This window comes from Thalia democratica, chromosome 3 (assembly GCF_965202585.1).
Source record: "Thalia democratica chromosome 3, ktThaDemo2.hap1.1, whole genome shotgun sequence".
Classification (NCBI taxonomy): Eukaryota; Metazoa; Chordata; class Thaliacea; order Salpida; family Salpidae; genus Thalia; species Thalia democratica.
In genome coordinates this window covers 45,367,578-45,393,810 of record NC_139167.1, presented here as the reverse complement: position 1 = coordinate 45,393,810, position 26,233 = coordinate 45,367,578, and the positions used below count along the sequence as shown (strand labels likewise).

The following is a 26,233-nucleotide window of genomic DNA, read 5'->3' as shown; positions in this document are numbered from 1 at the left end:
CCGCAATAATCGAGAAAACGCTCTCATGCTATGTAAAGTACATATGTATACATTTTAGATTAAACTAGTTTAATCTATCAACAACTTATTTCACTAATCAAATTTTTGATTTCATTCTATTTGCACGTATCTAAAGTTAGTTTAACTAAAAAATAATTCGTTTATTTAAAAAAAAAAATTTTTTGGTTTTTAAATAGTTACTTATAGCTTAGGCTTATGATTAAAATAAAAATATTTTTTTAGTATTACGGTATTAACATCAACAAGTTTTAGCTAAACTTATGTTTTTTGGCAGGGCATATTAAAACAAACTATTAAAATAATGTTGAACTGCTTATGACAAATATAAAACATAGAAAACACTGATAAACCTAAATACTTTAACAAAAATATGAAAGACTAAGTATATGTGTTTGTTACTGAAAGTTTTTCTTCAGTAAAACTAAAACAACCAACAATAAAGTTAAATAAAAATCAGATTCTATCTTCAAACACAAAAGGTTTTATCGGAATTTTAATTATCAACAAAACTAGTTTTATTAATTTTGTTTAAACCTCAAGACACATATATTTTCAATTTATCCCAAACGTTTACCACTTAAAAACTTTCGTACAGAATTTCTTTTGAAGAACTTTATTGTTAAAAAAAACTTAAGTATTAATAATTTGTCTAATGACTTAAATTTAGTTTTAAATTTGTAATGTTTGAATAAGCTCTTGTTTAAATCAAACTTTTTTTTTGTTTCTGAAGACGGTTTGATCTTTAAATATAAAATCCGAAGTGGTCATAAAACATTGTTTGTTTTCATTTTTTTATTTATAGATTTGAACGTATTATGTACATTTTTTCGCATGCATTTTATAATTTTACATTATAATCTTTATAAACTTCGTCTTGATGTTTATATTGTATCTTTTCTTAACAAAACACCAGTTGTTGAATAAAGTATTTGCGTACAAAATCAGTTTGTTTTAATTTTCTGAGCGGCTTTGCTTATCTGTATCTTTAAGATTTAGCGAATTACGTTTTTTTCCAAATACATAACTCCTTTTCACTATTTTTTACTTCTCATATAGTATATCTTAATTTAACATAAAACATTATAAACTTTACATAATATACTTTAATTACAGAAAAAAAGTTATTTTAACTTTTAGTTATAGTAACAATACTATTTTATTTGAGTTAGTATCAGAATTCTACTTAAGATAAGCTAGTTCCAAATAAACTTATATTGCTCATACGATATCCACATGACGATGTTCCATAGTCCTAAACGTGTAAAGGCTGGTAAAAACCTAAATTTTAAGTTAAACTAACACTTTAAAAGTTGGTATTAAAGTAAAGGAGGAATAAAAACCAAAATTATTTATGATTAAGCATATAATTTTTTTTTTACTCTCAAATAACGTAAAACATTTTAAACTTGATCAAAATTAAACTTTTAAATTATAACACAGATAAAATTTCTCTCAAATTTTTTTTTTTTTACACTTACTAAAAATATTTTTTTGCAACTATTTTAAAACACAAAAAAAATAAATACCTATTGTAGAAAGCTAGTGGACCTTCTTTTATAAATGTTAATTTTACACATCTAAAAACTCCAGCATATACACCTTTTTGAGCGTTCATGTATTTTGTTTTTACATCGTCTATAGGCGATGCTAATATTGTTGTAATCAATCCTGTAGTTCGGTTAAAAACTGTTTTTTATGACTAATTAAAAACTCTAAATAAATTTTAAATAACATCTCAAATATAAAAGTAATACGCCATACAATTTTATCGTTAAAAAATGTCAAAACATACTTACATATATATTAAAATAAGAGTTGTTTGCCACTGAATTATGTAACTTTAACGTAATTTTATTTAGATATAAATAATAAAGTGCTGTAAACTTTTCTTTTTGTACGCATATTTAAAGTTTTCTTATTGTTAATAAACTATTAAATTGTAACAATGTAAGGTTTTATAAAAAAATAAAGTGGGTATGTGATAAGAGAATTATATTTTACTAAAAAATTAAAGTTTAAAAACATATAATTTTTTTTGAAGAGCTTATTTATTTATGTGTATACTATTGCTTTTATTTATCACTAATTTTTAACAAAATATACTGAAAAATATGACGAGTAATTTGAAAGCATTTATCTAAACATTCAGATTAGAACTTGACACAGCATAGATTTTTTATTTGATTTTCTTTTCATAATTATACTCAAAAGTAAACAGAAAAAGAGTTACTAAAATAACCACGATCTAGATTTTATAGTGCTTTATTTTAAAATATCAAGCATTTTACATTCAACTGACATATATCAGTCTCTAAAATTTTGTTTAACTTATTTCTCATTAAGTATCAAGTACACTAATAAATTTAAGAAAAAAAAGACCTAAATTTACTTTTTTTTTACAAAAATTAACATTGGAAAGCTCAATCTAAACATTACGAATACCAAAAATACTTCATATATAGACATCAAAAAAAAGAGTTTACATAGAAACGTATTTAAGAAAAACTTTTCATTGTCAATTTTATTTCTTTGAAACATTTGCTAAAAATCTATTTTATTTTTCTTTTAACAACTAACCTCAAACTTCTACGAAATGTATCTAGTTTTATAAGATGAAGTTCTATGCAACAATTCTTTTTTAATAAAATAAAAGTTTATTTAATAAAAGAAAAACATACTCGTGTTTTTTGTATAAGAAATAAAAATTTCATTATTTTTATAAAATTCCTATGACACAATTTTCAATTTTTTAATTATAATAAGCCTGAAAAAATTGTTAACGATTGCTTAAAAATAATAGGAGAATATAAATACTTTATTTATTTTTATTTTTCTGGTTTTAAAATTGTTCCTTCCTTAAAGAACTTATTAAACTTCCGACCTTGAACCTTATATCTAAAAAACGATTCTGGACTTAGAGAAAAATCAAAGCGTTTTTTGTAATAAACTGCAAATTTAGTTAAATGTATTTAATATAATACCAACTTATAATAAAAATTCCCTACCCCTATATATTTTTGCCTACTAGACCTTAAACTAGTACAAACAAGCTTACCTCCAATAAAGGCTGAAGTGAAGTAACAATAAATTTTATTGTTAAAAATTCTATACTCTAGTATTAATTCTCCAAAAACGTCATAAGTTACTAATTCACTCATATTAACTATTGACATACGAGCAGCATTAACTCCATAACCTTGCCATGCTGAACGTAATCCCCCTTTGTAGAGCTGCCTGTTTGTACAAAAAACTTGTAACGCCTCTGGCTATAAATTAAATTCAGCAAAAGAGTTTTCTCTAATTAGGGGTTTTTTGTATTAATTTGTTAACTTTCTAAATTGCCGCCTTAGATTTGAATTGTTAGATGTGTGAAAGCTCAAGCTGAACTTCCTATGAACTAAAAAATAAGAGATTCATAACAATACTCACAATTTAGCACATAGGAAGTTCAGCTTGAGCTTTCACACATCTAATCATTCAAATCTAAGGCGGCAATTTAGAAAGTTAACAAATTAATACAAAAAACCCCTAATTAGAGAAAACTCTTTTGCTGAATTTAATTTATAGCCAGAGGCGTTACATTTTCCCCTCTTATTAAATATTTTTAGAATTTTAACTTAGGTTTTTTAGATAAACATTAGTTTTAAGGTGTTAAACGTTTGTTAAACTGAAAAAAACTTTAAATATAGTCAAGGTTAAAACCATTATACACTAGAGCACTCAACTTAGAGATATATAAGCATGCAACATAAGTTTATAACTTTCTTTTTGTAATTTACATGTAATAATCAGACATAATATTTTAAGAGATACTTATGATCATCAACTTTATGTGCTAAAAGGTACTTGCATATAACAACATTTTTGAGCTAATTCAAAATCTGGATTTAAACACTCTACTAGCTATTTTTAAAGTAAAATTAAAACTATAAGTATTTAAATGTAGTAAATGCTTAAGACACTTTTTAAGTGTGGTAAAAATGCTTTTTTTAACAAAATAAAAAAGAAATTCTAAAGAAATTGTAAAGAAAAGACTTTTTTTGAATATAAATTTACAAATTCCTAATTACAATCATGAGTCAAAAGTTTGTTTAAAAGTCAATGTTTACCGTTCATGATGATGGTTCCTTACTCTTACACTGGAGGTTGAGGCTCGGCCTCTTCTTACTCGCCTTCTCCTCCTCTTCTCTGGTTGCTCCAGCTACGGCCGCTCTTCTTGTAGTGGTTCTCCCAGAACTCTGGCGGGAAGTTTGGCTCCACTGACGTCCTTCTCCGCGAATTAATCGCTGGCGACCTGGCGTTGTTCACCATCGTCATCAACGCCAACGGATTCGAGGGTCTGCTTGACATCATCAGCAGACGGGTTGGCATTGCCCCCATGGCATCCGAAGGTGTGCTGCCATGTATGCATTTCCAGACGAATCGACATCGTCACTACAATTCTGCTGTACGTAGTGGCAGCCTGTTCTTATTAGAATGGTTCATTCTGAGGTCTCTGGGGTGTGGCAGTTCGACTTACCCCACCAAACTAGATGAGTGAAAGTTACTGAGCCATGATTTTTACAATTTGCTTGGCAAGCTTTCCCAGTGCTAAACAGGAGACAACCAAAACTCAATGCAATATAGAAAATTTTAGATTTTTATATAAAATATCACACAGTACCTATTTTAGCTAAGATAATTACAAAAAAAATACATGTCTATAAGATACCAATTTTTAATGGTTGTACAAATAAATATAAAATCAAAAACCCCATTAATTTTAAAATTAAAAAAATTCTTAAAGTTAAGTCATTTAACAGTAATATAAAAAATGCAAGCAGCTTCTAGGTGTTGTACAAAATAATCAGTGAAAATCAACTGTTGCTTATTTGAATAAGCCCTTAAGTAGTATTCATCTAAAAAGTACCAAATATCTTTCTATGCTTGTACAAAAAAACACCAGGTCTCCTGGCTTTGACCATGGCAGGCTTGTAATTATCCAATATTATCTCGAGCTCGTAGTTGTGTTTTGGCTTTGCGTGGTAGGTTGGCTTCCTGGTAATTTCAGGGAAGTCCATTAATAGTCTTTTGCATTTTTCTTCTAACGGAGTCGTATTCTTACCACCCAGATTGATGTGGTTGACTGAAGCGACTATAGGGGTGGGCAACTCAGCAGGTGCGAACAGTCTAGCTGATTCGTTTGACCCCATCTTGCATAGTTGAGAGGTAGATGGCAGGATCGCTAGTTCGTTCTTTCTTAACAGGTCCATGCCAATAATGCCAAAGTGGCGTGATTCTTGAATAACCCAGAACGAGTGGTTGATGGGTTCTAAATTCCCCAATTGAAGTTCGACATCCGCGCTACCAATAGGGTGGGTTGTTTTGTTACCAAACCCTTGGATGGTTCTACTTTGTTTAGGAAAATATTTGTCTATACCGTTAGTCAATTCCTTCGGCAGGATTGAAATTTCGGATCCGCTGTCAACCAAAAAAATAACATTTGTGTTTGAATCCGCTAAAAATAGTAGATTCTGAGGGAGGTTCTTCGGTTTGGGTGCAGGGAATTTATTCAGTTGAAAAGTCCATTTTTCTACACTTTTATCTTTATTGTGATTGGTAGTGTCGAGAGATTTTTGTTGTGGTTCTGGCTGCGGTTGCGCTGACCGTTGGGACTGCCCGTTGTGGTGCTGGCTAAGGTGGCTCGGATCGTTGGCGCTTGTCGTGGAGGTGCTGGCTAAGGTGGCGCTGACCGTTGACGCTGGCCCTGGTGATGCTGGCTGTGTTTGCGCTGACCGTTGGGACTGCCCGTTGTGGTGCTGGCTAAGGTAGCTCGGATCGTTGGCGCTTGTCGTGGAGGTGCTGGTCTAAGGTGGCGCTGACCGTTGACGCTGGCCCTGGTGATGCTGGCTGTGTTTGCGCTAACCGTTGGGACTGCCCGTTGTGGTGCTGGCTAAGGTAGCTCGGTTCGTTGGCGCTTGTCGTGGAGGTGCTGGCTAAGGTGGCGCTGACCGTTGACTCTGGCCCTGGTGATGCTGGCTGTGTTTGCGCTGACCGTTGGGACTGCCCGTTGTGGTGCTGGCTAAGGTAGCTCGGATCGTTGGCGCTTGTCGTGGAGGTGCTGGCTAAGGTGGCGCTGACCGTTGACGCTGGCCCTGGTGATGCTGGCTGTGTTTGCGCTGACCGTTGGGACTGCCCGTTGTGGTGCTGGCTAAGGTAGCTCGGATCGTTGGCGCTTGTCGTGGAGGTGCTGGCTTTGGTGGCGCTGACCGTTGACGCTGGCCCTGTTGATGCTGGCTGCGGTTGCTCAGAACTTTGGTTCTCATCAGGTGTTTCTGCTGCACTATGTGAGGCTGATTGCTTTGTATGAAAAGTCATCTTTGGTTTGTTTGAAGGTGTGGACACTTCATTTCCTGGATGACTTATAGTGCAGTTTGAGGCATTTCTGGTTGATCTCGGTTGAGATGGGGGTTGCTGTCGAGGGGCGGTTTTATTTACAAACTGGACAGCTTGGGTGTGAGATAGTGTAGCCCCAATCACTCTCCCTCTCACTGCGGAGAGTTTGGGAGCTCGTTTTTTGCATGAGGCGGAGATATCACCTGGCTCCTTGGTAGGTCTTGAGCCTTTGAGGTGTGTGAAACCTGGTGGGGAACCTGGATTTGAGGATCCATGTATGTATTCTGTCTAACCTGAGTTGAGATGTCGTGATTTGTCCTTGTGGATGGATTTAGACTTCTCAATTCATGTAATTCTTCTTGTAATTTTCGAAATTCCTCTAGAAGTTTAGCCCGTCGAATTTGTTCCTTCAAATCTTTGATCCCCTGTACTAACTCCTCGGCACCCAGTTCTTGAAGTGGCACTTGAATAGGGGGTCTCCTGTTGTTTTGGAGGGAATAGTCCATGTTTAAGTGGTTAGGTTGGAGTTGTTGTTGGAATGGCAAAGGTGAAGTTCTTGCTGGAGGAATGGAGCTGTTGCTAGGTGGTCCTGTCACCCTTGGTGGAGGCCCATAGTTGCTAGGTGTAGAATTTTGTTGAGGTGGGTAGCTTTGTCTTGGCAGACCACTTGGATTAGGCTGGTCTCTAGGTTGTTGATAACTGCCCATTGCTGCCTGGGGTTCTTCCTCCTTTTGGTTATTTCCTGACTGATACCCCCCTATGTTCATGTCAATCTCGGCACTGATTTCTATACCCTGTGTATCAATTAAAGCGTGTTCACTCACGTCGTGGTCACCATGTCTTTCGCACGTTGCTTGTGGTTGATCTGATGGACCAGGTTGGCTACGGCGCGAAGAGTGTGGGTCAACACCCCTTTTGTTGATCCCTCTGTCAATGTTACGCTGGCTACAGCGAGTTTCGGGGCTGTTGACCTTGTCTAAAGTATGATGTATGTTCTCTTTAAAGAACATACTATCCTTTTTGGGGGGCTTGGATCTATTACTCATTATGCTATACCAAGAGTTAGGTGTGGCTCACTAGTTGTTTAATTAAATTTAGATATTTTAGATATTTAGATATTTAGATATTTAAATTAATTAAATTTGATTTGTAAATTTCAGAGATTATTAAGAGCACCAAAAGCAGCTTGCTTCTTAATTAATTATCCACAACAAAGCTTATTTATTCAATTTTATGTAACCAAATTACAGATAATTTCAATATAATGATCTATTAACACCAAAGTTTAGTTATTTAAATTTATGGAAAATCAAAAGTACAATTAACTTCAATTTAATTTTATCAACAGCAGAGTTTATTTATTCAAATTTATGCAAATCAAAAGTACAATTAACTTCAATTTAATTTTATCAACTGCAGAGTTTAGTTATTCAAATTTATGCAAACCACAGTAAAATTAACTTCAATTTAACTTTATTAGAAATTTCAATTTAAGAGACAGAACTAGAAAATAAGAGATTAATGACAATACTCACAATTTAGCACATAGGAAGTTCAGCTTGAGCTTTTACAAATCTAATAATTCAAATCTAAGGCGGCAATTTAGAAAGTTAACAAATTAATACAAAAAACCCCTAATTAGAGAAAACTCTTTTGCTGAATTTAATTTGTAGCCAGAGGCGTTACAAACTGTATATATATGTAAATATATTTATCTAATTATATTTTATTGTTGTGAGCTAATATTTTACTTCTGAAATTATTTGTACAACTGTAAGATATTTTAATTGTGTTTCGGTTGAATATTTTATGGAGTGGGTGGTTTTCGTCAAATAATGTGGTAATCAGAAACCGAAGCACAATTAAAATATCTTACAGTTGTACAAATAATTTCAGAAGTAAAATATTAGCTCACAACAATAAAATATTAAACAAAAACAATATAGAAGATAAAAGCACCATAAAAGATAAACTTTGTAATTGCCGTAAAGAACTTTTCCCTTTAAATGACGAATGCCTAGTGTCAAATATAATATATAAAGCAATAGTAACATCAAATAAAACAACAAAGCAGTATATAGGATCCACAGTAAGTACTTTTAAACAAAGATACAGAAACCACAAATCATCATTCAACAATATTAACAAAAGATACACAACAGAACTAGCGAACTACATATGGAATTTAAAAGATAACATTACAGACTTCAAAATCAAATGGGAAATATAAAACAGGACAAAATCAAAACTCAATACTAAATTCGGCTGCAAACTTTGTAACTTATAAAGAAAGAAATCGAAAAATCAGAGAAGAACGTAACACTAAACAGGAAAAACGAAAGACAAAATATATGTATCCATTATCAAAAGTATTTTTTAACAAAATTTAAACCAGCTAAATATTTAAACAAAACAAAATTTAAGCGGCAAACACGAGTATTTTATAACATTTTTTCAACAGTCTATTTTTTTTTTCTAATAGCTTAATACATTTTTCTAAAATAACCTTTCTAAACTTTCCTAAAATGCATAAATTAACAACTACAGCGTAACATTTCAAATTCAGCTAACTGTACAATAAATTGTATCATTACTACGTCACAATTATTATAAAAAATTTCAAAATCTAAACTTCTGTTTACTATTGTAATAAACTGTAGCTCACTGAGGAGTACATGAAATATTATATTTCATGTATGAAACAGCTGTATAAATTATAGTTTTTATATAATTAGATAAATATATATACGTATTTATCTATTGAAATGTACGATTTTAAAAATACTGGAACATATGTTTCATAAAGACAAAAAAGATTGTCTTTATCTTCAGCCAGTTCAAAATAAAAATAAAAAGCACTTTGGTAAACAAAGATGCAAAAGTTTACAAAAAAGCAACAACAATATGACGTAAAAATTGAACATTGTACATTACAAGTATTTAGTACAAAAATCGATCTACCTAAAAATCAAAAGTATACGATTTTTGTACTGAATATTTGTGATGTACAATGTTCAATTTTTACGTCATATTGTTGTTGTTTTTTTTGTAAACTTTTGCATCTTTGTTTACCAAAGTGATTTTTATTTTAAATTTGAACTGGCTGAAGATTAAAAACAATCTTTTTTGTCTTTATGAAACATATGTTCCAGTATTTTTAAAATCGTATATTTCAATAAATTATTTAAAAGCCCTGCAAGTGGGCTCAGTAGAAGGTGTTCAAGTTTGAATAATAACCTTATTTTACATATATTTATCTATATTAGACTATAATTTAAAATGGGAATTACTTTGCAGAACCAAAACAAAACCTAAAAACAATAAAACATGCCATTTATGTTGCTTGGAAAGGTACGAGATTGAAAAAATTAAAAAAGATTTATCATTAAATAAAAGAAAAGAAAGGCAGCAACCTTGCCTCCATAACCAAAACATGTATTTTAAAAGAACAAAAGCCACTAAACAATAACAAAAAATAACAACAAAACAAATCCAAAAACAAGACCAAACAAAGCAAAAATAAGTTGACTTGTACATAAGTTGTTTTTAAAATAGGCTAACTAAAATTATTCAATTTTAGTTGAAACGTCACAATGTATTTTTTTTGTTTGATTCTTTAAAAATTTTACTTTGTTTTTTATTTCGTTCTGAGGATATGCACAAAGCATTGAAACTAAGTAAACGATTCAAAAAATAGTTGTTTTTTTATATTATAAATATTTATTTATATAAAACCGAAAAACAATAAAACATGCCATTTATGTTGCTTGGAAAAGTACGAGATTGAAAAAATTAAAAAATATTTATCATTAAATAAAAGAAATGAAAGGCAACAACCCTGCCTCCATAATCAAAACATGTATTTTAAAAGAACAAAAACCACTAAATAAATACCACAGATGTTCTTGTGTTAAAACTTTATTTCAACTAACGGCGTTTCACTGCTCTCAAATAAATTTAAGAACAGATCTACGGAGTCTCAAAAAGCTCTAAAACTTGTTTATATATATATTATATATTTAAAATTAAAATACACAAAATAAACTTTTGCTTGGGACAGCTGTTTCTGCGTTTAATACGCGTCTTCAGTCAAGTTTTATTCAATGAAAAGCAAACTTGTAAGTACAGCAATAAAGTTATACAAAGTTAGGAATTACGTAATAATAGAATAGTTAGTTGATTTTAGACAAAATTATTAACATAGTTTTTAGATAAATTGTTTACGATAATGTATGCAGCCAGTTTGTAATTCGTTTCTTTTGTTTAGAGATTCTGGTTTATTAATTTTTCAAATTTTGATTTTTTCCGCATTACACAATTTACATCCGTTTTTTAAACTATATTTATTTTTCGTTCTTGTTAATATTTCCCACTGAATTTTAAAATTAACTTCGTTATTTTTAGTTTCAAAATGTACTGAGATAAAGTTGTCGTGTTTTTATATTTTTCGTGTTTGAAGCTGTACTTGTGCTTTGTGTAGCGATTCTTGAACGATAAACCAGTCGAGCCAACATAAAACTTGGTCTGGTTTTCAGTTATGACTGTCGCTTTATATATAATATTTTCCATTAAGCAACTTCCATTTACCGGGCATTCTTGTTTTTTGCAGTCACACACTCGCCTCTCTTTGTCCTGCGTGTCTAACATCTTTCGATTGTGTGCCATTATAAGTTGTTTTATGTTTGGCATGCAGGAGTAGGACACTTTTGTGTCTTCCTGTTAAAAACTTTACAGTATGGATAGTTTTCAGTAAAGTTATTGTCCACAATCTCTAGGAAGCGCTTCCCAACCCGTGTTGTTATAATATATATTATATTTATATATATTTATCTAATTATATTAATTATATTTACTGAAAACCATCATATTGTAAAGTTTTTAACAGGAAGACACTAAAAGTGTTCTTCTCCTGCATGCCAAACATGAAATAACTTATAATGGCACACAATCGAAATATGTTAGACACGCAGGACAAAGAGAGGCGAATGTGTGACTGCAAAAAACAAGAATGCCCGGTAAAAGGAAGTTGCCTAATGGAAAATATTATATATAAAGCGACAGTCATAACTGAAAACCAGACCAAGTTTTATGTTGACTCGACTGGACTATCGTTCAAGAATCGCTACACAAAGCACAAGTACAGCTTCAAACACAAAAAACATAAAAATACGACAACTTTATTGCAGTACATTTGGAAACTAAAAAATAACGAAGTTAATTTTAAATTGTGGGAAATATTAACAAGAACGAAAAATAAGTATAGCTTGAAAAACGGATGTAAATTGTGCAATGCGGAAAAAATCGAAATTTTAAAAGTTAAAAAATCTGAATCTCTAAACAAAAGAAACGAATTACAAACTGGCTGCATACATTATCGTAAACAATTTATCTAAAAACTCTGTTAATAATTTTGTCTAAAATCAACTAACTATTCTATTATTACGTAATTCCTAATCTCTAAACAAAAGAAACGAATTACAAACTGGCTGCATACATTATCGTAAACAATTTATCTAAAAACTATGTTAATAATTTTGTCTAAAATCAACTAACTATTCTATTATTACGTAATTCCTAACTTTGTATAACTTTATTCCTGTACTTACAAGTTTGCTTTTCATTGAATAAAACTTGGCTGAAGACGCGTATTAAATGCAAAAACAGCTGTCCCAAGCAAAAGTTTATTTTGTGTTTTTTAGTTCTATATATATATATATATAAAATAAGGTTAATGTTTAAACATAAACACTTTCAACTGAGCCCACTTGAAGGGCTTTTAAATAATTTCTTCAAATGGCTTTTGTATCTTTGTTTAGTACAGTGCTTTGTATTTTGAATTTAACTGGCTGATGATCAAAGCTTTATGAAAAATTAAAGCTTTGTGAAACATATGTTCTAGAATTTTTAAAATCGCCATTTGAATAAATTATATATAATAATTTTTTTATTAATCTAGTCAATATTTTATTTTGTCAAGCATATAAACAAGTATACTTGTAAGCATTAAAAATTGAAGAATATAAATGTTTAGTTTTGCATGATGTTGCTTGTGCTTGCATTCTAATCTTCACTACCTCAATTGGTTGAAATAGTGAAACAGCAATTAATCTTGATGTAGATCCTGCTAATAGGTTGATTTCTACATTTTTTTTTGTTTTCTAACTACAATAAATTAAACTATATAAGTATATACAAAATTATTATAATTAAATTATATAAATTTAAAACTTTATCATTATACAAATAAGTGTTGTTTACATAAAGCTATTAAAAAAACTAAATAGTCTTACTATTAAGTTTGTCAAAGTAGAATTTACAACTTAAACTAATTTTCTAAGTAGTTAGAAAAGACTTTAGGTACAGTTAATTTTATCAAAATGCTGTAAAACAGTAAAACAATTAATATAGATAAAGTATTTACTTATAGGGTACAATTCAAATTAAATAAACTGTTGTAGTTTTTTTTATCCGTTTCTTATAACTTTAATTATAAATACTGTCCAATATTTATTTTAATAGTTTATTACTAGCAAAACAATGTTTCACTCCTATACTTGCATATAGTAGATCCTCAGTTGTTGTAAACAAATATTCTTCAAATAGAATGTTCTAATTGAAGAATATTGTTTACAACAACTGAGGATCTCATATATGCAAGCATAAGAGTGAAACATTGTTTTGTTAGTAATAAACTGTTAAAATAAATATTGGATAAAAATCTCCTTAAAGACATTTAAGTCAAGAATTTTAAATTGTTTAATTTAAAACAAGTTACATTATTATAAATATTAACTAAAGTAGAGTTTAAAAGGCTTTTAAAATTGTTTCTTATACAGTATTTTATTTAATTAATAGAATTTTTTATCAGAAAAAACTTTTGTTAAAATAGTTTTTTTCTCTTATTTTACTCTTGTATTTCCTTTTTCATTGTCGACGAAAATAAACTCAGCTTTTATTGCTGTTTCATTAATTCTACTTTACTCGTGTCTAAGTAGAAATTTAATATGTGTAAACTTCAAAAAATCTGTTTCTATACGCTTTACTTTAGTAACTTACAGCGTTTCGCTGCTCATAAAATATGAACAGTTTAAAGTAGGATAAAAAGCATGATGAAAGTTAGTTATTTTTGTGTCACATACATTAACGATAAAAAATATCATAAAGTAAAAAAACAGTAAAAACAATGTTTAAAAATTTAAATTTAAGGCTTTATCAATAACAATAGTTAGTTTTGATATAAGAACTTGCTTAGGTATAAGTTTTTATAGTGTTAATATTAAAATCTATGCCTTGAGCAAGTTTTCTTTATCAAAATCATACTATTGTTCTCGATAAAACCCTAATTTAAAGCAATAACAAAAACTTCAATTGTGAAATCTTTTTCTTCAGATAAAATGATTTTTTACTCTACCGTGCTCGACAGCGAACCTATAAATGAATCATTGCTCTATAGTTTTTTTTTTGCTTTTGAACAGGTGTGAGGTACTGAGCTTTTAATTTTTGTAGGCAAGCAGCTTCAGGTAACTTTTGATAGATCATCTCTGTGAATCTTGTTGTGAATCGCTCTTCGGATTTCAATTACAAATTGCTCTACAAATTTTCACCTATTGCCGATTGACTTTTTATTGGCTTGTTTGTCCCATAGGTCATCCAGTTTCTTAAGGCGTTAGTAACATGTTGGTCCCTTCTTATGTGGAATCGTTGCGAAGCTCTCCCAATATACACACTATCACAGTGGCATTTGCACTTATAGATAATGTTGCATATTTTTGGATCAGAAGTGAGATCTTTAAATTCCCTTTTCTGGTGGAATGAGTTATTCTTAAATTTATTGCCCCAAAAGTGTTATCTACGGTTTCTCTAATTGGTTTTCAAAAAGCTTAGCTTCTTTTCCTAAATATGGAAGTCTTAAATATACTTAAAATTTATTTGGGCCGTGTTTCGTAGGGCTGACAAGATTTGCTGTAATCCTATTAATTGTTTTATCGATAACTTCTAAAGGGTAACCTAAGGAGCCAAAAATACTTTTAATGTTATTAAATTTTTCATTTTGTTTTACCTTGGAACATATTTTATGTGCTTGAAAAACTAAGCATGATATTAAATTGGTTTTTTGTGAGGTGGAACAAAAAGACTGCCAAGGAATATATTGGCCGACAGAAGTTGGTTTTCTATATATGGATGTGTTTAAGTAGGTTAGAGTTCGTTGAACTAAGACATCAAGGAAAGGTAAAGAGCCATCAGCTTCATATTCACGAGTTAACTTAAGTGAGGAATGTAATTTGGATATTTGGTCAAACAAATCATCCACATTGTAGTCTGTATTGTAAGAAATAAAAATATTGTCTATATATCTAAAGTAGTTTAGAGGTTTTTCTATATTCGTAAACAAAATGGACTCAAAATAGCCCACAAATATATTTGCTAACACAGGACCCGAGGGACTGCCCATCGCGACACCGTCAACTTGTCTATAGATATAATTATTTAACCTAAATTTTACGTTCTAAGCTGCAATATAAAGCAAACTCTGGCATATCTCTTTTGGAAACATTGGTGGATTTAAATTTGAATTGTAAAGCTCGTTTACGCATATGTTTATGGTTTCATCTAAAGGTACAATTATCAAAAGACTCAAACTCACTCCTGATCCAGAAAAATGCAACATAATCTATAAGTACATTACTACATAAGTACTGCAACATAAGTACTGAGTATATTGGAAGAACATCGCAACGATTTCACATAAGAAAGGACCAACATGTTACCAACGCCTTATGGATAACTTATGGGACAAACAAGCCAATAAAAAGTCAATCGGTGAAAATTTGTTAAACATTTTAGAATGCTCAAAAAACTATAACAATAATATGTTTTCCATTGTTTGTAAAGGACGTAATATGTATCATTTAAGTGTTTTAGAATCTTTATTTATAAAAACTAATCGGCCAAGTTTATGGAAACAAAAATTTGTTCATAATTCTAATTTGTTTAAATTATTGTAATTTTGCTACTAAGTTTCGTTTTTGTTGTTTAATTTTATTTTTAAAGAAAGTTTAAATAAGTCTTTTTCCTCTTATTAAAATTGCTATTAATGCTTACAATCTCTAATACTTTAGCTTTATACTTTAAATTTTCTTAAAAAACTTTATAATAGCATCGCATAGTACATATAATTTTATTTTTCTATTATAACGCATAATCTTACAATTTTATTAAGTTTACTGTTTTACACAAATAATTTTAGTTATCTACATGAACTTTTAATAAGCGTAGATTGAAAAACTTTAAGTTCACAATTTAATAAATTGCAAAAATTAATTTTATGTCTTCAATTTTTAATTTTAGAATTATACTTTTTAAGCTCAGTTAGTTTTTGTTTTTTTGAGAAACATTATCAAAAGTAAGCAACTAAACCAAATATTTGTAAGTTTAAGTACATTTTTTTACGATAACGTACTACAAGAACAAGACAAAAAAAACACAAAAAACTATTGATATACAACTACAATAGTTTAAAAAAATAACTTAATATTAGATTATTACGGTTTAATGTAAATCTATTTTCAAAGAAAGTAAGACTTGTTATAAATATTCATAACTAAATTATTGACAAACTTAGTTTTTAATTATTGCATATTTGAAAATAGACCGATACTTACGATTTACACGAATAGTTTTAGATTCGAGACCATTTGTTCACAAATTACTTGAACATAACATTTATAACTTAAAACATAAAAACGTTTAATAAGTATTCGGAATTCTTTAATACTGACAAGCCTGCTTCCGAGGGTGTAAAACGAAAATCATGAAAACATAATGTTTTTATTGCTACTATAGTTTTTTAACTAAAGTATTGTTAAATTAGTCTTATTGTAAAACAAAATCGTCATATTTACTCACGTTGTCGTTTACCAAAGAACTAATTAAGCTTAATGAAATATTTTAGCGAAACAAAAATTGAAATATAAGTTTTTTTTCGTTTATAAAACTAATAAAACAAACATACCTTTAAACTAGTCTGTATAGAACTGTTTAACTGAGTCGTAAATTCCAAGCCGAACGCAACAAAAAGCAGTTTGCCTCTGTAACCCAGCTATTATTCCGCCATATAAACTTGGTATCCCATTATTTTTTATTCCTGTTACTATTGTGCGAACAATTGTTGGACTTTTTCTACATTGGTATTGACTCTTTGATGTAAATAAATAAGAAAGCCTAGAGTTGATCTGCTGACTGATTTTGTTTTGATCAGCTCTTTTATTTGTTTCAATAATGTTTTTTTCTGTCTTTAATTTATTTTCAACCAATTTTGAAAAAAAAAAGTTTCAGATACTTTTTATTTAAGTTGAATGAATCTATATATGGTAAATAACTTATTTTCGGTACTAACTTTAAATAAAAATTGGAGACAGAAATTCAATTTGCAATTTATTTTTTGTTAACTTAAAATTTTTCGATCTACGCTTGTCAAAAGTTTATGTAGATAACTAAACAAATTTGTATAAAACAGTAAACTTAATAAAATTGTAATAAGATGTAACGTTATAAGGCGTTAAATCCTGGAGATCCTGATAAGCTAAGCTTATCGGAATATATACCACAGATGTTTTTGTGTTAAAACTTTATTCCGACTAATGGCGTTTCACTGCTCTCAAATAAAATTAAGAACAGATTTACGGAGTCTATAAAATATTAACACACATTAGATAAAAAGCATGTATAATTATGTATAGTGTTTATGTGGAATAAAAACATAAAATTATAAAATTGTCTACAAAAAATACAAATTTAATAAAAGCAAACACTAACCTAAAAAAGCTCTAAGAACAGGCAAGTTTTTAAAAATGAAAATTAAATTGAGTTGTGCAGAAATGTTACGTCATAATAAATTTAACAAGTTGGTTAATAATTTATGCAGCTTAAAAACATGAAGTATTAAATTAGCAAGTGTTTGTGATTGTAAATGTGAGTGTTGTGAAATTAATAAGAGCACAAGTAGACAGAGTTATTTAAAGTAGAATCGTCGGTTGTGGGGACAAATATTCGATAAATCTTGCCGCTTATTCAGAAGTAGGTCTTTATCTTCTGTTACAATTACTGCTCTTTCTGTATTGCAATTTAGGCAAATTCTACTTACTCCGTTGGATGCATGTTTGATCTTTGAAACAATACTCCACTCCATGTTTGGCCTTTTACCGTACCTGTGAAAAAAGCTCCAGACATAATCCGATAAACGCGTGCTTTGTTTTTTATTTATATTTTTAAAAGTATGTTTATGGTTAGCATATTTATCCTTGAAACTACCTGCTGTACTTCCGATATAAATTTTATCTGGGCCCTCACTTTCAACTTTAACTTTATAAATTACATTTTTAATTAAACAGTTATCTTTTAATGGGCAGTTATCTTTATTTATTTTACGGCAATTACATGTTTTAGGCATATTACTTAACTTATCAGATACAGACATTATATTCCTTTCGAGTGACTCTTTACTTTCTTCGGGTTATGATGTATGGAAGAAAAATGATACCGATAGTTTTTTTGATATACCAATGGGTAGTTTTCATGGAGCGGAGGTATGCGATCTTGTAGGGTTACACATTCTAGATAAACTCAAAAGTATTTTTGATAATTGTGGATTGTATAGAGATGATGGACTCGGTGTCATTGATCTTTCAAAACCTCTTGTTTACGAAAAGATTAAAAAGTCAACGTTTAGATTGATGTCTGATATCGGTTTTAAAATAACTTTAGAAATAGGAGCGCAAATAACAAATTTTTTAGATGTTACTTTAAATTTATCTAATAATACTTACCGTCCGTACCGTAAACCGAATTTTTTTATTAAACTTTATTAATATTAATTCTGACCACCCTTATCATGTAAAAAAATGCCTCCCGGTAATGACACAAAAACGTTTAAGTACCCTCTCTTCGAATGAAAGGATATTTAACAAAATAAAAGCACCGTACGAAACTGAATTAAAAAATCGAGGTTTTAAATGTAAATTAAAGTATGAAAAATTAGATGTAGATAAAAAACGCAAAAAACCGCGTGACCGACATATAACGTGGTATAATCCTCCACATTGCTCTTCAATTAATATAAACTTAGGTAAAGAATTTTTAAGGCTAGTCGATAAACACTTCCCCGATAGCCACTTTTATAATAAAATTTTTAATAGAAAGACAGTAAAAATTTCTTATAGTTGCATGAGTAATGTTAAAACTTTAATACAATCGCACAACAAAACAGTAATTTCAAACTTTAAAAATAGACATATCAAAGCTAATACAAATAATAATTCAAGTAATAAAGTTAGTAATAACGTAGATATACATAATATTTCTAATTAAACTAATCATATTAATAATAACAGTAAAAATAAAAATAATAATTTTAATAGTAGTGATAATAACAGTAGTAATGATGATAATCCTAATAGTGGTAATTTTAATTATGGAAACAATAATGTAAAACATATTAAAATTTTAAACATTAAAGATGTAAGCTGTAATGATAATTTAAATATTAATGATAATGAAAATATTCATAGTATTGTTTTTCAACTAGTACGTACAATTTTATTTAAAAATGTCCAATATAATCACTAAAGTTTTATTTTACTTAGTTGATTGTATATAATAATGATGTGTGAAGCTTTTAAATCTGAAAAGTTCAACTCAGAATGTTTTCAAAATCATCTTTAGACCACTACACAAGCTGGCAATTTATTCTTTTATCATTTAATGGTATTTTAATATTTTTATTAAAGTTATTGTACTTTTGTATATCTGTTGGCCACAAAGTTGATTCTTGATTTTTTGAAATATTTAAAATTTGTTTTTATAACAGTTTCCATTATGACTTATATTAAAATAAAATAAAATATTCTATTAATTCATAAATAAAAAAGTGTATAATAACAACAAAGTCAATCAAAATATTGGGAGGTTCTAATTTATAGTGTCTTAAAAAATGACTAAATATATAATAACAATTTGTTTTTAAAGTTAGTGGTTTAAGTCAAGGTTTCAACCAATTGGCTTATAAAAATTAATAAAAAGAATTTTAATTAATCTATAAAAATAATCTTTATTTCTACTAAAGAAATATTATTGTAACTTTCATAATTTATACTAAAACTTTTTTTAAATGTCTAGAATGTCTTATAGAAATATATATAAAATAGAATATTAGACTATTTATTGTTACAATTTTTATCTGATATATATAACTTAGATATAGTTTGCACAGTTAGATAGTTTCTATCTACTGCTAATGCAAAAATTTTAGAATGGAATATTCAGTTAAATCAGGAACAAACTTCTTCAATATAAAATTGAATAAATTAACCTAGTAATAAAAACAGATAAACTCAAGGTAAGAAAATTCAACAACATTTGGTATGACAGAAAAAGCTGGTTGACAGCTTGCCCTATCAGAAAAAAACTTCATTGCTTCCCATGTCTTCTGTTTAAAGGTTTATTTGGTCAAAAAATAGGTCAGTTGGTTTTATTGCTGAGGTTTTAACTATTTAAGTAGGTACTTTATTTTAATTTTGAAACAAGCAATTTACTATATGAAAACAATTAGGTTAATATAATAAGTTTAATTGTAAGGTTTTTGTTTGAGGTTGTTATATTTATACAGATAGTACAGTAAATTAAAAATATTGTATGTTAACTAAAATAAATTTTATAAAAATAGTTATTGACATAAAAAAGTAAGATATTCTAAAGATTATGTTTATTTACTACTACTCTGTGTCAATTAAAGAACATACTCATTTTAAAACTAATTAGATTTGACTCTCTTTCCAAGTTAATGTAATATATTTGTTTTAAATAATGGATTTGAATTTTGATATACAATTTGTAAGTTCATAACTTTTTTCTGGTTCTTTTAGTTTTAATCTATCTAAATTTAATACAGTTGAAACCAGAGAGCATGCCAACTTCCAAGGGTTTGTTTAGGAGGGTAGGGGGGTCAATGGTTGACTCATGGCTAAGAGGTCTTTGGCACTGAATGCGAGTGTAACGCCTCTGGCTATAAATTAAATTCAGCAAAAGAGTTTTCTCTAATTAGGGGTTTTTTGTATTAATTTGTTAACTTTCTAAATTTCCGCCTGAGATTTGAATTATTAGATTTGTAAAAGCTCAAGCTGAACTTCCTATGTGCTAAATTGTGAGTATTGTCATTAATCTCTTATTTTCTAGTTCTGTCTCTTAAATTGAAATTTCTAATAAAGTTAAATTGAAGTTAATTTTACTGTGGTTTGCATAAATTTGAATAACTAAACTCTGCTGTTGATAAAATTAAATTGAAGTTAATTGTACTTTTGATTTTGCATAAATTTAAATAACTAAACTTTGGTGTTAATAGATCATTATATTGAAATTATCTGTAATTTGGTTACATAAAATTGAATAAATAAGCTTTGTTGTGGATAATTAATTAAGAAGCAAGCTGCTTTTGGTGCTCTTAATAATCTCTGAAATTTACAAATCAAATTTAATTAATTTAAATATCTAAATATCTAAATATCTAAAATATCTAAATTTAATTAAACAACTAGTGAGCCACACCTAACTCTTGGTATAGCATAATGAGTAATAGATCCAAGCCCCCCAAAAAGGATAGTATGTTCTCTAAAGAGAACATACATCATACTTTAGACAAGGTCAACAACCCCGAAACTCGCTGTAGCCAGCGTAACATTGACAGAGGGATCAACAAAAGGGGTGTTGACCCACACTCTTCGCCCCGTAGCCAACCTGGTCCATCAAACCAACCACAAGCAACGTGCGAAAGATATGGTGACCACGACGTGAGTGAACACGCTTTAATTGATACACAGGGTATAGAAATCAGTGCCGAGATTGACATGAACGTAGGGGGGGATCAGTCAGGAAATAACCAAAAGGGGGAAGAGCCCCAGGCAGCAATGGGCAGTTATCAACAACCTAGAGACCAGCCTAATCCAAGTGGTCTGCCAAGACAAAGCTACCCACCCCAACAAAATTCTACACCTAGCAACTATGGGCCTCCACCAAGGGTGACAGGACCACCTAGCAACAGCTCCATTCCTCCAGCAAGAACCTCTCCTTTGCCACTTCAACAGCAACTCCAACCTAACAACTTAAACATGGACTATTCCCTCCAAAACAACAGGAGACCCCCTATTCAAGTGCCACCTCAAGAACTGGGTGCCGAGGAGTTAGTACAGGGGATCAAAGATTTGAAGGAACAAATTCGACGGGCTAAACTTCTAGAGGAATTTCGAAAATTACAAGAAGAATTACATGAATTGAGAAGTCTAAATCCATCCACAAGGACAAATCACGACATCTCAACTCAGGTTAGACAGAATACATACATGGATCCTCAAATCCAGGTTCCCCACCAGGTTTCACACACCTCAAAGGCTCAAGACCTACCAAGGAGCCAGGTGATATCTCCGCCTCATGCAAAAAACGAGCTCCCAAACTCTCCGCAGTGAGAGGGAGAGTGATTGGGGCTACACTATCTCACACCCAAGCTGTCCAGTTTGTAAATAAAACCGCCCCTCGACAGCAACCCCCATCTCAACCGAGATCAACCAGAAATGCCTCAAACTGCACTATAATTCATCCAGGAAATGAAGTGTCCACACCTTCAAACAAACCAAAGATGACTTTTCATATAAAGCAAACAGCCTCACGTAGTGCAGCAGAAACACCTGATGAGAACCAAAGTTCTGAGCAACCGCAGCCAGCATCAACAGGGCCAGCGTCAACGGTCAGCGCCACCAAAGCCAGCACCTCCACGACCAGCGTCAACGATCCGAGCTACCTTAGCCAGCACCACAACGGGCAGTCCCAACGGTCAGCGCAAACACAGCCAGCATCACCAGGGCCAGCGTCAACGGTCAGCGCCGCCGAAGCCAGCACCTCCACGACAAGCGCCAACGATCCGAGCTACCTTAGCCAGTACCACAACGGGCAGTCCCAACGGTCAGCGCAAACACAGCCAGCATCACCAGGGCCAGCGTCAACGGTCAGCGCCACCTTAGCCAGCACCTCCACGACAAGCGCCAACGATCCGAGCTACCTTAGCCAGCACCACAACGGGCAGTCCCAACGGTCAGCGCAAACACAGCCAGCATCACCAGGGCCAGCGTCAATGGTCAGCGCCACCTTAGCCAGCACCTCCACGACAAGCGCCAACGATCCGAGCTACCTTAGCCAGTACCACAACGGGCAGTCCCAACGGTCAGCGCAAACACAGCCAGCATCACCAGGGCCAGCGTCAACGGTCAGCGCCACCTTAGCCAGCACCTCCACGACAAGCGCCAACGATCCGAGCTACCTTAGCCAGCACCACAACGGGCAGTCCCAACGGTCAGCGCAAACACAGCCAGCATCACCAGGGCCAGCGTCAACGGTCAGCACCACCTTAGCCAGCACCTCCACGACAAGCGCCAACGATCCGAGCCACCTTAGCCAGCACCACAACGGGCAGTCCCAACGGTCAGCGCAACCGCAGCCAGAACCACAACAAAAATCTCTCGACACTACCAATCACAACAAAGATAAAAGTGTAGAAAAATGGACTTTTCAACTGAATAAATTCCCTGCACCCAAACCGAAGAACCTCCCTCAGGGTCTACTATTTTTAGCGGATTCAAACACAAATGTTATCTTTTTGGTTGACAGCGGATCCGAAATTTCAATCCTGCCGAAGGAATTGACTAACGGTATAGACAAATATTTTCCTAAACAAAGTAGAACCATCCAAGGGTTTGGTAACAAAACAACCCACCCTATTGGTAGCGCGGATGTCGAACTTCAATTGGGGAATTTAGAACCCATCAACCACTCGTTCTGGGTTATTCAAGAATCACGCCACTTTGGCATTATTGGCATGGACCTGTTAAGAAAGAACGAACTAGCGATCCTGCCATCTACCTCTCAACTATGCAAGATGGGGTCAAACGAATCAGCTAGACTGTTCGCACCTGCTGAGTTGCCCACCCCTATAGTCGCTTCAGTCAACCACATCAATCTGGGTGGTAAGAATACGACTCCGTTAGAAGAAAAATGCAAAAGACTATTAATGGACTTCCCTGAAATTACCAGGAAGCCAACCTACCACGCAAAGCCAAAACACAACTACGAGCTCGAGATAATATTGGATAATTACAAGCCTGCCATGGTCAAAGCCAGGAGACCTGGTGTTTTTTTGTACAAGCATAGAAAGATATTTGGTACTTTTTAGATGAATACTACTTAAGGGCTTATTCAAATAAGCAACAGTTGATTTTCACTGATTATTTTGTACAACACCTAGAAGCTGCTTGCATTTTTTATATTACTGTTAAATGACTTAACTTTAAGATTTTTTTAATTTTAAAATTAATGGGGTTTTTGATTTTATATTTATTTGTACAACCATTAAAAATTGGTATCTTATAGACATGTATTTTTTTGTAATTATCTTAGCTAAAATAGGTACTGATGTTTTATATAAAAATCTAAAATGTTCTATATTGCATTGAGTTTTGGTTGTCTCCTGTTTAGCACTGGGAAAGCTTGCCAAGCAAATTGTAAAAATCATGGCTCAATAACTTTCACTCATCTAGTTTGGTGGGGTAAGTCGAACTGCCACACCCCAGAGACCTCAGAATGAACCATTCTAATAAGAACAAGCTGCCACTACGTACAGCAGAATTGTAGTGACGATGTCGATTCGTCTGGAAATGCATACATGGCAGCACACCTTCGGATGCCATGGGGGCAATGCCAACCCGTCTGCTGATGATGTCAAGCAGACCCTCGAATCCGTTGGCGTTGATGACGATGGTGAACAACGCCAGGTCGCCAGCGATTAATTCGCGGAGAAGGACGTCAGTGGAGCCAAACTTCCCGCCAGAGTTCCGGGAGAACCACTACAAGAAGAGCGGCCGCAGCTGGAGCAACCAGAGAAGAGGAGGAGAAGGCGAGTAAGAAGAGGCCGAGCCTCAACCTCCAGTGTAAGAGTAAGGAACCATCATCATGAACGGTAAACATTGACTTTTAAACAAACTTTTGACTCATGATTGTAATTAGGAATTTGTAAATTTATATTTAAAAAAAAGTCTTTTCTTTACAATTTCTTTAGAATTTCATTTTCATTTTGTTAAAAAAAGCATTTTTACCACACTTAAAAAGTGTCTTAAGCATTTACTACATTTAAATACTTATAGTTTTAATTTTACTTTAAAAATAGCTAGTAGAGTGTTTAAATCCAGATTTTGAATTAGCTCAAAAATGTTGTTATATGCAAGTACCTTTTAGCACATAAAGTTGATGATCATAAGTATCTCTTAAAATATTATTTTTGATTATTACATGTAAATTACAAAAAGAAAGTTATAAACTTATGTTGCATGCTTATATATCTCTAAGTTGAGTGCTCTAGTGTATAATGGTTTTAACCTTGACTATATTTAAAGTTTTTTTCAGTTTAACAAACGTTTTACACCTTAAAACTAATGTTTATCTAAAAAATTCAAGTTAAAATTCTAAAAATATTTAATAAGAGGGGAAAATGTAACGCCTCTGGCTATAAATTAAATTCAGCAAAAGAGTTTTCTCTAATTAGGGGTTTTTTGTATTAATTTGTTAACTTTCTAAATTGCCGCCTTAGATTTGAATTATTAGATTTGTAAAAGCTCAAGCTGAACTTCCTATGTGCTAAATTGTGAGTATTGTCATTAATCTCTTATTTTCTAGTTCTGTCTCTTAAATTGAAATTTCTAATAAAGTTAAATTGAAGTTAATTTTACTGTGGTTTGCATAAATTTGAATAACTAAACTCTGCTGTTGATAAAATTAAATTGAAGTTAATTGTACTTTTGATTTTGCATAAATTTAAATAACTAAACTTTGGTGTTAATAGATCATTATATTGAAATTATCTGTAATTTGGTTACATAAAATTGAATAAATAAGCTTTGTTGTGGATAATTAATTAAGAAGCAAGCTGCTTTTGGTGCTCTTAATAATCTCTGAAATTTACAAATCAAATTTAATTAATTTAAATATCTAAATATCTAAAATATCTAAATTTAATTAAACAACTAGTGAGCCACACCTAACTCTTGGTATAGCATAATGAGTAATAGATCCAAGCCCCCCAAAAAGGATAGTATGTTCTCTAAAGAGAACATACATCATACTTTAGACAAGGTCAACAACCCCGAAACTCGCTGTAGCCAGCGTAACATTGACAGAGGGATCAACAAAAGGGGTGTTGACCCACACTCTTCGCGCCGTAGCCAACCTGGTCCATCAGACCAACCACAAGCAACGTGCGAAAGATACGAGCACTCTTAGCCCGAGTTTGAATCCTAGTGTCTGGAAGACACTCTGGATTTGGACTGACCCGTGACATAGTTTAAATTTACTTTAACAAAAATTATTTAATTATATAAAATACAAAGCAGTTGGGATAAATTTATATACTAAAAACTTAATAGTAAACCAATTTGTAACAATATATAAAAAATTAAAATGAATAAAGTGTTTAAAATTAGACAAAAATTTCAATAAAAAACTCAGGTATGAAAAAATCAATAAAATTTTATAAACTGTTATAAATTTTTTTACACTGTTAACAAAATTCAAGAAAATACTTAAATTTGTCTAAAAACAATTTAAGTATCTTGCTTATAAATAAGTCAATAAAATTAGTCACTAGCACACAGGAAAAGGTGGATCTACTGGAAGACAATAAACTTTACTCCAATTCTTTCCTCAGAACTCAGACTACTCTCTCTAACAATGCCCCAAGCTTACAATAGTC

The 26,233-nt window shown here is 31.5% G+C and overlaps 1 protein-coding gene across 1 annotated transcript; it reads right to left on the bottom strand.

Annotated features, from left to right (window-relative positions):
* Positions 1–1,158: 1,158 nt before the first annotated feature.
* On the bottom strand, positions 1,159–26,233 carry LOC145831898 (dicarboxylate carrier UCP2-like). Its single transcript, XM_082939252.1, has 6 exons — positions 26,126–26,233; positions 17,540–17,603; positions 12,391–12,520; positions 3,077–3,255; positions 1,548–1,689; positions 1,159–1,273 (listed from the first exon to the last, which is right to left on the bottom strand). The coding sequence occupies exons 3-6, from the start codon at positions 12,453–12,455 to the stop codon at positions 1,240–1,242; spliced, it is 420 nt and encodes a 139-aa protein (XP_082795378.1). The 5' UTR covers positions 12,456–12,520; positions 17,540–17,603; positions 26,126–26,233; the 3' UTR covers positions 1,159–1,239.

Excerpts from the sequence above, each read along its gene's own strand:
- LOC145831898 (XM_082939252.1), bottom strand. The coding sequence starts at position 12,455 with ATGCAAGCACAAGCAACATCATGCAAAACTAAACATTTATATTCTTCA. Across the intron at positions 1,690-3,076 it reads CACTTCAGCCTTTATTGGAG|GATTGATTACAACAATATTA; the intron begins GTAAGCTTGTTT and ends ACCGAACTACAG. Across the intron at positions 1,274-1,547 it reads CCACTAGCTTTCTACAATAG|GACTATGGAACATCGTCATG; the intron begins GTATTTATTTTT and ends TTACACGTTTAG.